Raw genomic sequence first — 12270 nt, 5'->3', positions numbered from 1 at the left:
TCAAGTGTTATCTATCACAGCATTGAATGAACAACAACAAAAAAACAGACTGAGAAGATGTATTTATATTTAGACTGGTGTGGTTGGATTAATGGTGTAGTTCCAAAAATAATAAATTGAAATAGGATTATTCTTTAACTGTCTTTTTTATTTTATTTTTGTTTTTGCCCCATGTAGCTTGGTCATCAGATAATTGGTGGCTCTACTAGCCTTAGGTGAAGGTTACAACCTGATACACTGGGCTGGTCAGCAGCAGCAGTGGCAGAACATGAAAATCCTTACTTTATAATTAGGATTCAGTATGTCAGTGTCACAAAAATCTAGTTTCTAGAATGATAAAGGTGCTTTTTCAGCTGTTTAAAAATAAACACAAGCTCTCCCGTCACAATTGCATGTGGTTTTGGCAGACTTTCAATCAGAAACCAAAACAAATTACAGTTTGTGTTATCAAGTGTCAGTGCTTTGATTGACTTAATAGCTTGACATCTTTCTCAAATGAGGAATTTATAGCATTATGATAATATGTCTGTCTATTTTGGCACGGATGAAACTAGACTAGTCACCACAGAAAAAAACTGTCATGCATTATGTATAAAAACAGGGACATTCAGCAGAAAATCAGCATGGGCTTTGTCTGCCACCCGTCTGTGTGCTGGCTTGTGGTCCTGCTGTCTTATTGGCTACATCACAGCTAGATGGTAACCCCTCATTGATCCCTGATGGAGCAGCTGTTAAATTCTCTGGACATAATACCTTGGGGTATGATGATAATTATAACCAGAAAATTAATGCTAGGTCCCTCTTTGTCCAACATTTAACAGCATAATCAGAATCATCTTTAATTTAAGCTGAATTCTAATACAGTCTGAGCTCATCTCATTTGTTTAATTTGGCCATCTTTGTCCTTTGCTCCTTTGCTTAATACCCCAACCTTATGCCCATGGCTTTCAAATCAAACTAAGCAAAATATTTGCAAAGATTTCTCAATACTTATAATGCAGGTTATAAAAAAAAAAAAAGAATACAAAGAAATATATTTAAAACTAACAGTAAAAAAAAAAAATCTTTAATACAATTAAGAATTTGACGTGTAAAACTGCTATTATAAAAAAGATATTTAAAACAGTCAAAAAAAATTTAATGAAGAGAAGAAAAACAAACAATCCATTAAATGTAAATTGTAGAAGTTTCAGTGTTCACATATCTGTCTGGGTCATTTTTGTCACCAATTGTTTTGTTTACTGGTGGCAAACAATTTTGAAACCGGGATCTTTTAAGTGAGACAAATGTATTAAGAACTGTTTAAAAAACTCTTAAAAGATAATATCTTTTCTGGATTTTACAATGATTCATTGGCTCTTGATCTAAAACTTTCAATGCTTAATTGTACAAGGACAACATAGGCTTTAAAACATTTGACTAGTTTGGTCAATCAAATTTGCAGCAGTTTAGTGTTTTCATTGGTCTATTTCATTTTTACTTTATAATACAGAATATTTCAATTTTCCCCCTTTTTTGTGTGACTAATAAAACTCAGCTGAAGTCACTCTTAACATTAAAAGTGTCATTCACCGAATGACATTTTATGACAACAGTCATAAACGTTTATGAAGACTCCTTCATGTTCATTACAGGTGTTATGTTTATAACGGTGTCATGTCACTCTTCCTCTCATCTATTATATGCATAATATAAAGTAGATGTTGGACCTTTAGTGGAGATTTCTCAGCACATTCAGCGTTAGACCTTGTAACTTTGAGGTTTCTTAGAGAGCAGATTTTCAGGTTTTCTCTGTCTGTGTCTCATTCAGGGGACGAGCTGTTATTAGCCAGCTGTTCACAGGATTCTCTCATCAGAGTGTGGAGGCTCTGCGGCAAATCTGGCACAGACGCCCACACAGAAGATGATCAGACCGTCATCAAAATGAAAGAGGACGTTTTTGAAGTGAAGGACAGAGGTGAATGGGCCAGCCAGACTTGATTACAGAAAAATGTGTTAATTAAGCAAATGAGAAAAGATGACGTTTTTTTCTTTTTTTTTTTTTTTTTTATAGAGAAAGTCTTTCATGTTCCCTATAATCAGTACAACATATATTTGTATTCGATTTAATATCAGGGCATGTTTACCTGATATTACTGATATGTTTGTTGTTGTCTTTTGGCCGTTTTGCTCTTTTCACAGGAACGGTCTCGAGGTTTGCAGTGTCCCTTGAAACTGTCTTGGCAGGACATGAGAACTGGGTTTATGGAGTCAGCTGGCAGCCCCCTGTCTATAAAGGTAGTCTAAATTAAAAAAGCAATAAGGCTTTTTCCAAGGACTCCTGCACAATATTGAGTAATATTTGAATTTGTCATTATGCAGTTATGGAAAAAAGAAGTTCATGTGGTATGAAAAAATGTTAATCGTTTCTTATTTCTTATTCCATGATATAAAAGATAAGATAGAAATTTCTGAAGAAAAAGGAACAATTGAATTTATTTATAGTTTAATGTTGTCCTTATTTAATTTGCCACATCAGAAATTGTTGTCCAACTTCACATGCAAAATAGAAGTGTCTTTTTCAGTGCTTATGTTTTTTTGTTTGCGGTTCTTTAAACTATGGCTGGCAAACTGAGTCCAGGCAATCACAACAATTAAGATCACATGTAAACAAATAAAATCCAATTAGGTAACGGTTTTGTTCTCAACTTTTCAACATGTGATAAAAAACATCTAGAGATATAAGCTTGTAGAAACCATGTTAGTCTCTAAAACGCGCATTTTTAATATGTTGTGAAATTGTGGTTGGTCTTTATAATTTATAATTCCTGCTTTGCATAATCTGTTACTCCTGTGACTGGCACAACATGTAATGTTTTTAGATTTTCTAACATATAGCAAAATAGTTTTATGGCAAGACTGAAAGGACGTGGTTGGATAAACAAGAAAACAAGAAAACTTGGAACAAACTACTTGAAACTGGATGTGGAAAAAATGACTTGTGAATACCTGAGAGCCCCTGTCCCAATAGTCTACTATGAACAAGATTAGCTGTGAACGTTCCTCTTGTAAACCTCTTGTCTTTGTCTCCCCCTGCAGGTGGTGAGCTGCAACAGCCTCTTATTCTACTCTCGGCCTCCATGGACAAAACCATGATCATCTGGGCTCCTGAGGAAGGATCTGGTGTCTGGGTAGAGCAGGTAGGTGTTGACTTTAGTAGTATGATGGTTTATGCAGACACACACACACACACACACGCACACATCAAATAAATCATTCTCTGCTGCCAACACGGGGCTTTCACAGCCCAGCTGTAGAGCCAACCTTCCTTTCATTCTCTTCTCTGGCCATAGTCCACCTCTCCTGCTTTGTCTCCACTATCTCGGTTCCCATTATTTCTGACATTGAGGTGTCAGAAATAGCATTGACAGACAGTGTTGAGGAGGAGCTGAGACTTGTGCACTACTGAGCTTAGACATGCTGATATCGTCCCCTCCGATGTTTAACTCTTTCACCCTCCCACCCCTTCTTTTGCAGCACATTTCCCAATGCATAAAAGTAGAGGGTGACGAGAAGCTTCTGTCCTAGCTCATTTTTGGTTTTTATTCATTTAATGAATGACAAAACATGTGAGAAAAGCAATCCAACATTTACATGTGCTTAAAAGTAAAACATTGAGGGTGAGAGGTTTTGGTCATGGTAGTCAGTTCTGGACAAAAAGACCACGGATTAACTGGTTGTTTACAATAATTGGGTTGAAAAGATCAAAGCGAACAAAGTTGGAATGAGAGGAATCGGCTCTCAATGAATTGCAGGAAAGGAGACTAGACTTTATTGAACTGGATTAAATGATCTCTGAGGGTTGTTTAGAGCTTTTTTAAATGTTCAACAGTCTGTTAAAAGATTAAGCCATTGATTTATTGATTGTTTTGTTTTCTCGTTGCAGTTGACTGATATTGTTTTCTTGGCCCCGAATTAATGCAATTGTAACAGAGGATAGTAATGTCCAAGTTGTTCTGCGCTCTCGGAACGAGAAACAGGAGGATGCTTCGGATTCGTTTCATGCAGTTTTCTCATAAAATCTAACCAAAGCAGCTGAACTGCAGAGCAGAGCCAGACGTTCTGCACAGGGTTTATTGAGTGTGTAAGTGTACAGATAGAGAAGCTGATTTTAGTATTTTCTGAGTTTGAATAAGTGGAGAAATAAGTGTGGAAAAATTCTCCCATTTCCAAACTCATTGCTTATCCCATTATCTGAATGCCTTGTGTCCTTCCTTTCTACATTGTGTCCTTCCTTCCTTCCTTCCTTTCTTCCTAGGTTTTGTAGTGTTCTGTTCACTGTAGAAATTTACGCAATAAATTCACCATGAGCTTTAACATTTTTGATAGTTTAAAAATAATACAAACTTTGTCTCCTCCTTTTCCCCCCCATCTCTCCCTTTCTTTAGCTCTCCTGTTTTCTCTCGTTTCAATGGAAACTTCCTCTCTTTGTGCTCCCACCAGCTGAGGCTGTGCCAGAGTGGAAGCTCAATTTAAAAAAGTGTGGATTGGGAGGAAAAAGAACAGTTCTCGCCCCATCTGCTCCACACCTTTTTTTTTGTTCCAAAACGCATCATATTCTCAGGTGGTTCAGGACAGCACATGGCCTCTTGCTCAAACATTGGTCCAAAATCCAAAAATAAAATCAAAGACGTGTTCACATATGCACATATCCTGGAGTGTGTCCTTTCAGATGAACACACACAACTGAGTGAACAGAGACCCAGTATGTGATTGCACTCCAGGCTGATGAAGATCCACTGCTTGATCCATTACTTTTTGGAACCTTTGATCCCTTGGGTTTTATTTCCACGGCGATTAGCAACAAAGTTTAGTTTTCTTTCTCTGAAATGCGTGATGATTAGGGCCTAAAGCCACTGAGAATTTTACATATTCTTCGCTTAAAAAAAAAAGAGGTAGGCAAAGGTGAAGCGAGGGAAAAAAAACTGTAGAAACTTTGTGTAGGAAGTTATTTCGCACACCTGGAGCCTTTATTTTTCCAAATAAATAAATAATCCACAGACCTGCAGTAACCTTTGTGTTATTTGTGTGAAAGTGCATGGCATATGGGTCCTCTTTCAGTCCCTCCTTTTCTGTTTGAGAAACAAACCCTTTGAAGTGACAGGATCCCTCTCTACAAAGGGAGATTAACCTCTGAAGCTGTGTGACACACAGGCACAAGCCTCCGTATTCAACAAAACCTTTCTAAGAAAACATTTCTACAGGCGAGTCTAAAAAATTAGCCTTGAAGGTGCTTTCATTAATGTAGTTGAAAGATCCTGAACCACACTGACACCGAAGTTTTTGGGCGTTGTAGTTTCTGCGGCACTAAATGACCAGCCTTGTTTGTCTTAATTAGTCGATTTCTACAGAGAAGCGCTTCACATCTTCACTCTGATTAGAGTAATTGGTGGGATCTAAAGGACAGCGGGATTAGCAGAGGGGCGGTCAGAGCTTACCGCTGTGGGGAAAAAAACATCTCGCCACATAGACGCGCTGGTAATTAACATCTACGACTGACCACAGAGAGAGCCACCAAAGGGACTTTTAGATTGTTGTTTAACCGATAACCTTTTCTAAGCCTTACTTCGCACTCAATAAATGTCGAAGACCAAATAAATAAAATTTAGATTAAAAGCGATTTGCAACAACATGTAACTGATTTAATGGGAAACCTTTTCTACATTAAAAGTTTTATTTGAATTCTAAAATGCATATTATTGGTGTATGTTTAGTAATAAGGTCGCGCCATAACATCTTAAATGGAATGTAGGACTAGACTTTGACTAAGCCGCTCCAAAACTTACACCTTTGTATGGGTCACTCAGAGGTGAACTGGCTGGTCTATGTTCTGCTTGCTTGAGATGCTTGAGCTTAAGGTCACCAACAGATGACAGGTTGGTAGCAAGTAGCCTCAGAGCATCATATCATCATCACCACCAGGGGTAACTATTGTTTTTTTCTCATCTTTTTCTGAACCACACCTTCCAAAACATAACCTTTTACTTCATTATTCCCCCATAAGTTATGTATCTCATCAATGCATCTTTTGGGGCCACTGACACAAAATTATACTTGTGGGTATTGTTTTTGGCCTCATTTTTATTTTTTCCTGTTGCTGGAACTTGAGAATGTGGCCTAAAGCAAGGGCTTTTGAATTTGTCCAAGAAAGCAGTCACTCTTTGTGCTTGGCTATGCAATAACCTGAAGGGTAGATTCGAGGACACTTTGTGGGGCTTTTTTCTGCTTGGTTAAGCCTGTTTCATGTTCATCTTAGATCTCTCTCCAGGAGCCATGTGTACAGTCCTATGCCTGCCGTCCTTGTTGTGCTCCTCTTCAGCAACGCCGCTGTCCAGCGTAGGCCATGTGTCCATATTGTTCCTCTTCATAAACACGACAGATGACAACAGTTTGCCTCTGTGTGTGTGGGTGTGTGTGTGCGTGCGTGCGGGCGTGTGTGGGTGTGTGTGTGTGTGTGTGTGTTTTGTTTTTCATGATTTATAGCCTGCTGTTGTGTGCTGAATTTTAAAATCAATCTGCTTAATGTTGCATCTCTTCCTCTCAATCTCACCATTTATGTCTCTCCCAGGCTACTTCTCCTCCCCCTCTGTTGTCTTTCTTCTCCCTCACCAGAGGATCAGGCCATTCAACCTAAAGACATGCCTTTATTGCTGTCATTTGTTCTGCTGTGGTCCAGCGTTCTTACAGACATTATTTAGAAAGTCACTGACGACCATGGAGAAGCCTGGATGATAGACGAGGCTCACCTCTCTGCATCTAATTTTTGTGTTTCTGCCTGTGGCAGTCAAGTATTTCCTTCAGGATAACGTTCATGTTGTAAGGCACAAGTTAATTAAAGATTGAGTAGATATTAAGCATTTTGATTTGGGTTCAGAGTGCTGCAAAGGGATTAGCGAACTATTGCCTTCTGATGATCCAGTTCTTATCGGTCTTTCCTTTGGCTTCGATGTACCTGTCAGGGTTTAAGGGTCAGAAAAAGGGTTTTATTTGTTTTATTTCTAATGGTTCAGGGTATTAAGCCCAGCGGTGTCAAAGACCAAGCCCATCACAATGCCAACTAAGTGTCTTCCATGAAACTTATGCATTTTGCAGTGAGTAGAGAGAAAATCAGGTCCTTGTGGCCTCGACAAAACTTTATTTTGTTTCAGTGTTTTGTGTTTATTTAATATAATTTCATATTCCCAAATTGAATCAATATTATATTGCATATAACAACATTGAAAAAAAAAAGAGAAAATAATGGAGTTCATATTCCAGTTTGGTAAACTCAACATTTATTTTGTGATTTGGTATTAGTTCTTTCTTGTGGTGAGGAATCTAATTTGATTACTTTAATTAGAAAATACAATTGAGGAATTGGCATCATTATGCTGCTAAGAGTCTCTTTCGCCTAGAAACACAGCTAGTCACATTCTTGCATCTGAAGAAAAAACCCCAAAACACTTTGGATATTTTTGTGGGATAAAACTTTTTTTTATTGATTTGAACACACATTTTAAAATGCAAGGCATACCTTTTGAATACAAAACAGATCGTACTGTACTGTAAATGTTATTTCAGTACAAGTTTTTTCTTCAATGCCTCATCAACCACTGCAATGCTGAGTTTAAAGTGTCTCAATAAATTATATTTGAGATCATTGTTATTGGGAGTAAAAAAAAAACAACAAGAGGAAATCTTTTTATTGGAAATATTGTATCACAACAGCAGTGACTGTTTGTGATTTTCAGTATTTGTAGTATGATTTAATTTCCCAGTTTCTCTCAACGAATCCAGAAAATGTTAAAACTAGCCTAGTGTTTATCTTTTTTTTATTGCAAAAAGGCAAAACTGCTACTTTCTTATTTTTATTGTTCAACTTTTATTAAAATGTTTTTTTTCTTGTTTTTTTTTTAACATAATTTCTTAAAATTGTTGTTATGTCATGTCAGCATGATATTAGACAGATGATCTGTGTAAAAAATTGAGCTCCTCTTCCTTCTTCCTGCGATCCTACAGTTTAATGTCATTAGATCAGCTGACAGCAGTAGCAGTTTTTGAAACGCTGCTTGTTTTGTTTCTAGGTGAAGGTCATTTAACTGAGAGCCTTCCAGCTATCGCTGCTTCTTGAAGGGGTCACATTAGGCCAGGGAATGGTCTGTTAATGTGGATGGATTGCATTAACACTGTCAAACTAACGGGGATGCACTTTACTACCTACCTCCGAAAGCAGTCAAAAGAAAATCTCTTCTAACTTGAGTACTTTCACATCTGTATTTGGCAATATCCAGACACAATCGGGTCATTCACGCTGCCGGGATCTTGGTGCCAGATGTGAACAAGGTTGGAGACTAGTGATAATTTATCAGTTTCAGTCACTACCTGAATTAAATGCTGAGGGTTTGGAGGAAATAGGATTCAGCCTTGTTGACACCAAGATGTAACTCTTTGCTACAGTTCTCTGAACAAATAGCCTTAAAATAACTTTTTTCATCGTCTTTAGCATCTTGCTTATATCGTTCCTAATTTGCCTTATTTTCTTTTTAAAGGAGCTTCAGGACGTTTGGAATAACCTCAGCTAATGACCTCTGATGATGTCAGGCTTGAAAAAATATTTATTTGTCAGTGTAGCTGTTGTTTTTACTTAAATCAAATAGTGCTCTCTGCCCCTGGTCGTCATTTGAATCCACAAAGCTGGTTACATAACTGTCTGTATGAACAAAAGCACGGTGCCTATAATTGGAGAGGTGGTGAAGATCCTAAAATAGTCGTTTTTTTATGTTCCAGTATTATTCTCACCGCAACTGCACTGATTACTTGTGTTTTTAAAGTGAACTAGTTTTTCAGTGGAAAATTCAGCCCACATGGAGAGTTTGTATTGTGTAACTGAGGATGACACTGCGGTCAGAGACTCTCATCCAAATCCAGTTTGTGTAAAAACCGTCAGGGTTCTCAAGCTGTGACATTTTTCATGATTAGTTGTTTCATGTAATATGCTGTGGTGAAATTGCTTTCATTATTTACCAGACAAATCTATTTGTGTTTGGAGGAAAACATGGGGTTTATTCAAGTCTAATGAGTCCCATTTTGTATAATTTCTCATCTGAGTTGTCAGCTTAATCTCATTTGCCCTCTTTTTAATTCCCCTCCTCGCTTCTGTCCACCATCATGAAGTATGTTAGTTAATGAGACTTTTAAGAGAGACTGAAGCAACATTCGAGAAGCTTTACTTCATCCTTATCTTTTGTTTTCTTTAAATGCCATTGTTCAGAAGGTTGAGAAAAACTAACAGTGTACATAGGACTAAAGAGCAGTTGTTAAATCCTTCATCAATAACTGTTTAGTAAATCCTGACATAATTAAATGGGTCACCTTTTTCCCACTTTGACACATACATGATTTTATTTATTTTAATTTTTTTTTTGAAAGGCTTATTCACGTGATGAGTGACCCAGTAACTAAATGTTCTCCACTACCTATTGCTTTGTTTTGTAAATGTGTTGAAAGAGCAGATGACTCAGTGGTTTGATCCACATTTTATTGTCTCTTCGAAACCAGGTGCGTGTCGGGGAAGTAGGTGGAAACACTCTGGGCTTCTACGGCTGCCAGATGAGTCCGGATGGCTCGATGATTCTGGCTCATGCTTTCCACGGAGCACTGCACCTTTGGTGCAAGGATCAGGATAAAGAGGTGACAATCGCAACTGTTTAAATACATAACCTGTAAAATAAAATCTTTTAAAGTTACTCTATCACTGATTTAAAAATGTGTACTTGGAAAGCAAAAAGAAAACGAAAAAAATGACCATTTATGAGAGGCTAGATGGAGAGTTGCACAGTTTGTCAATTTGCGAGGATCATTGTAATCCTAATCTGTACAATATCACAATCACAAAGGTCTGCTTGGATTTAATGATTACTATGATATTGAATTTCAATTCCCATGTATACAATTTAGTCTGTTGTATGTATATTTACCTAATGTATATGGTGGCGACATCTTGGTAGCAGAATATTATTGCACTTACCTATTTTGAGGAACATCAAGTCCCATCATGTCTTTGAAGTCTGTGTTTCACTTATGAACAGCCAGATTTTGTACACTTTGACATGACAGCTTAACTTCTATTACGCCTGGACGGATGAAGTTAGTTTTTATCATAATGGCACTTTTCGAATTTCCCATAATTCTTGATCGCTGAACCATGTCAGGCTGAAAGGAAAGAATAATACTCTATAAACAGTATGTCACATCCCCCAAGTGGTCGAAGAATTCCTAGCTGAAATAATAATAAAAGGCCAGAATATCTACATGTTGGTGCATTTAGAATGTTGAGGTGAGTGAATCTTCATCAGTACAGATAGATCATCTGCATTGGATGACAGGAAAATGAATTATTGTTATGGTTGTAATGTTTGTAAGTGCTGCCTATTTGCAGTTTTCATTGCATCTTTAATTTCTGATGCTTATGGAAATATTTTTTACATCTCCAAAAAAATGTTTTCCGGGCAGATTTAGCTTGAGGTCACTTCACATGAGCCACAGTATTGAAGAGCGAACCGGGATATTATTTTCTTAAAATCACACAAATTTGTAACTCACTGAAATACAATATTTAATATATGCAACATTATTATGTCAATTTAAAGAATAAAAAAAATCTTGATGCTCTCCATGCAGGGAGGGTGGAGACCGGGAGTTGTGATATCAGCTCACTTTAATGCTGTCCAAGACCTGAGCTGGGATCCTGAGGGGGAGTTCATCCTCAGCGTGGGCTCAGACCAGACCACCAGACTGTTCACTCCATGGAGGAAGCAGGACAGCAAACAGGTAAAGGCAGACGCAAAACTGGATTATAAATGATAAAATAGAAAAAACCGTGATTTAAATGTAGAAAGCTTAATTTGGTAGAGGACTTTTTTTTCCATTTAGCCACATAATCGTATCTAGATTTTTATTATTTCTTTATTCTTATGTTTTTTTTGTGGATTTCAACTCTGCAGACAACCTGGCATGAAATCTCCCGGCCTCAGATCCACGGTTATGACATGCAGTGTCTGGCCATGGTCGGGCGGTTTCAGTTTGTATCTGGAGCTGATGAGAAGGTCCTCAGAGTGTTTCAAGCGCCTCGAAATTTTGTGGAGAACTTTGCCAGCATCTCTGGGATTTCAAAAGAAAAGCTGCTTCAGTCCAGTGTAAGTATCCTCTGTTCTGTGGTTACAATGCCGTGACATCTCTTGAACATTCCTACATTTCATTGTGCTACAGCCACAAACTTCAGTGTATTTCGCTGGGATTTTATGTTGTAAGTTAGCATATAGTAGTATGTAGTTGTGAAGGTGCAGGAAAGGGGAACATGGTTTTATGCTTGTTAATACTTAGTGTTTTGTAGAAACACTTTCTGCTGCTCTTACATCTGCAAGTCTGTTTGACCCAGATATTGAAAGTCATTTACATTCTTTATTGCAAAATAACTCAGACTCAGTCAGATTAATGGACAACATCTGTGAACATCAATTTAAAAGTCTTGGCCCAGATTCTCAATTTAATGTGGCTCTGGACTTTTGACCACATGAATATGCGTTGATCCAACCTGGTCATTGTAGCCGTGGCTGTATGTTTATGGTTTGTTGAAGCATTGTACCAGTCACAAATATCTCACAGCCTCAAATTCAGCGTTGTCCAAAGTATATTGAATGTTTTAATTCCTTCTCTAGCTCAATCCTTGGTCTTTCTGATGCTGTTTGTTCACTATTGTTCTCTGACTAATGACTAAAAACAGCAGGCTAGGTAGTGACAATTAGTTACACATGTTGGATGTATTGTAGTTTACTAACTAGCTGGATTCCAACTGAAAATTTTGCCTTGTGTTTTTATTTCGGGGTGTCTTGTTGACGAGCTGAAAACAAGTGAAACACTGCGCCTTTCATATTTTTGTTTGTAAATACTTTTTAAAAAACCTTCCACTTCATAATTGGGCACTACTTTGTTTTTGTTTATCACATGAAATCCACACAAAATTCATTGAGGTTAATGATACTTGTAACATGTTTAAATGTGAAAAAGTTAGAGGTATAAATACTTCTGAGAGGGCCCTAGAGATGGAGACCTAGTTGTTCTGTAAATGTGTCTCCTCCTCCATCTGTCTGCTTTTTCCCAGGGCTCAGCCAGCCTTCCAGAAGGAGCTAGCACACCTGCCTTGGGTCTTTCCAACAAGGCTGTATTTCAAGGTAAAATACTTTCCCAGCACAG

The 12270-nt window shown here is 37.7% G+C and overlaps 1 protein-coding gene across 1 annotated transcript in view; it reads left to right on the top strand.

Annotated features, from left to right (window-relative positions):
- elp2 (elongator acetyltransferase complex subunit 2) overlaps positions 1-12270 on the top strand; it is a 29028-nt gene that overhangs the window by 5495 nt on the left and 11263 nt on the right. The window contains exons 8-14 of the mRNA XM_044138690.1: positions 1811-1957; positions 2182-2277; positions 3079-3179; positions 9577-9708; positions 10699-10848; positions 11022-11213; positions 12179-12248. Coding sequence (XP_043994625.1) covers positions 1811-1957; positions 2182-2277; positions 3079-3179; positions 9577-9708; positions 10699-10848; positions 11022-11213; positions 12179-12248 — 888 coding nt within the window. The remainder of the gene's footprint in view (positions 1-1810; positions 1958-2181; positions 2278-3078; positions 3180-9576; positions 9709-10698; positions 10849-11021; positions 11214-12178; positions 12249-12270) is intronic.

The sequence above is a fragment of the Gambusia affinis genome, linkage group LG14 (assembly GCF_019740435.1).
Source record: "Gambusia affinis linkage group LG14, SWU_Gaff_1.0, whole genome shotgun sequence".
Taxonomy (NCBI): domain Eukaryota; kingdom Metazoa; phylum Chordata; class Actinopteri; order Cyprinodontiformes; family Poeciliidae; genus Gambusia; species Gambusia affinis.
Note: the sequence above shows the minus strand (reverse complement) of the source record. Positions and strands in the feature narration are given on the sequence as shown.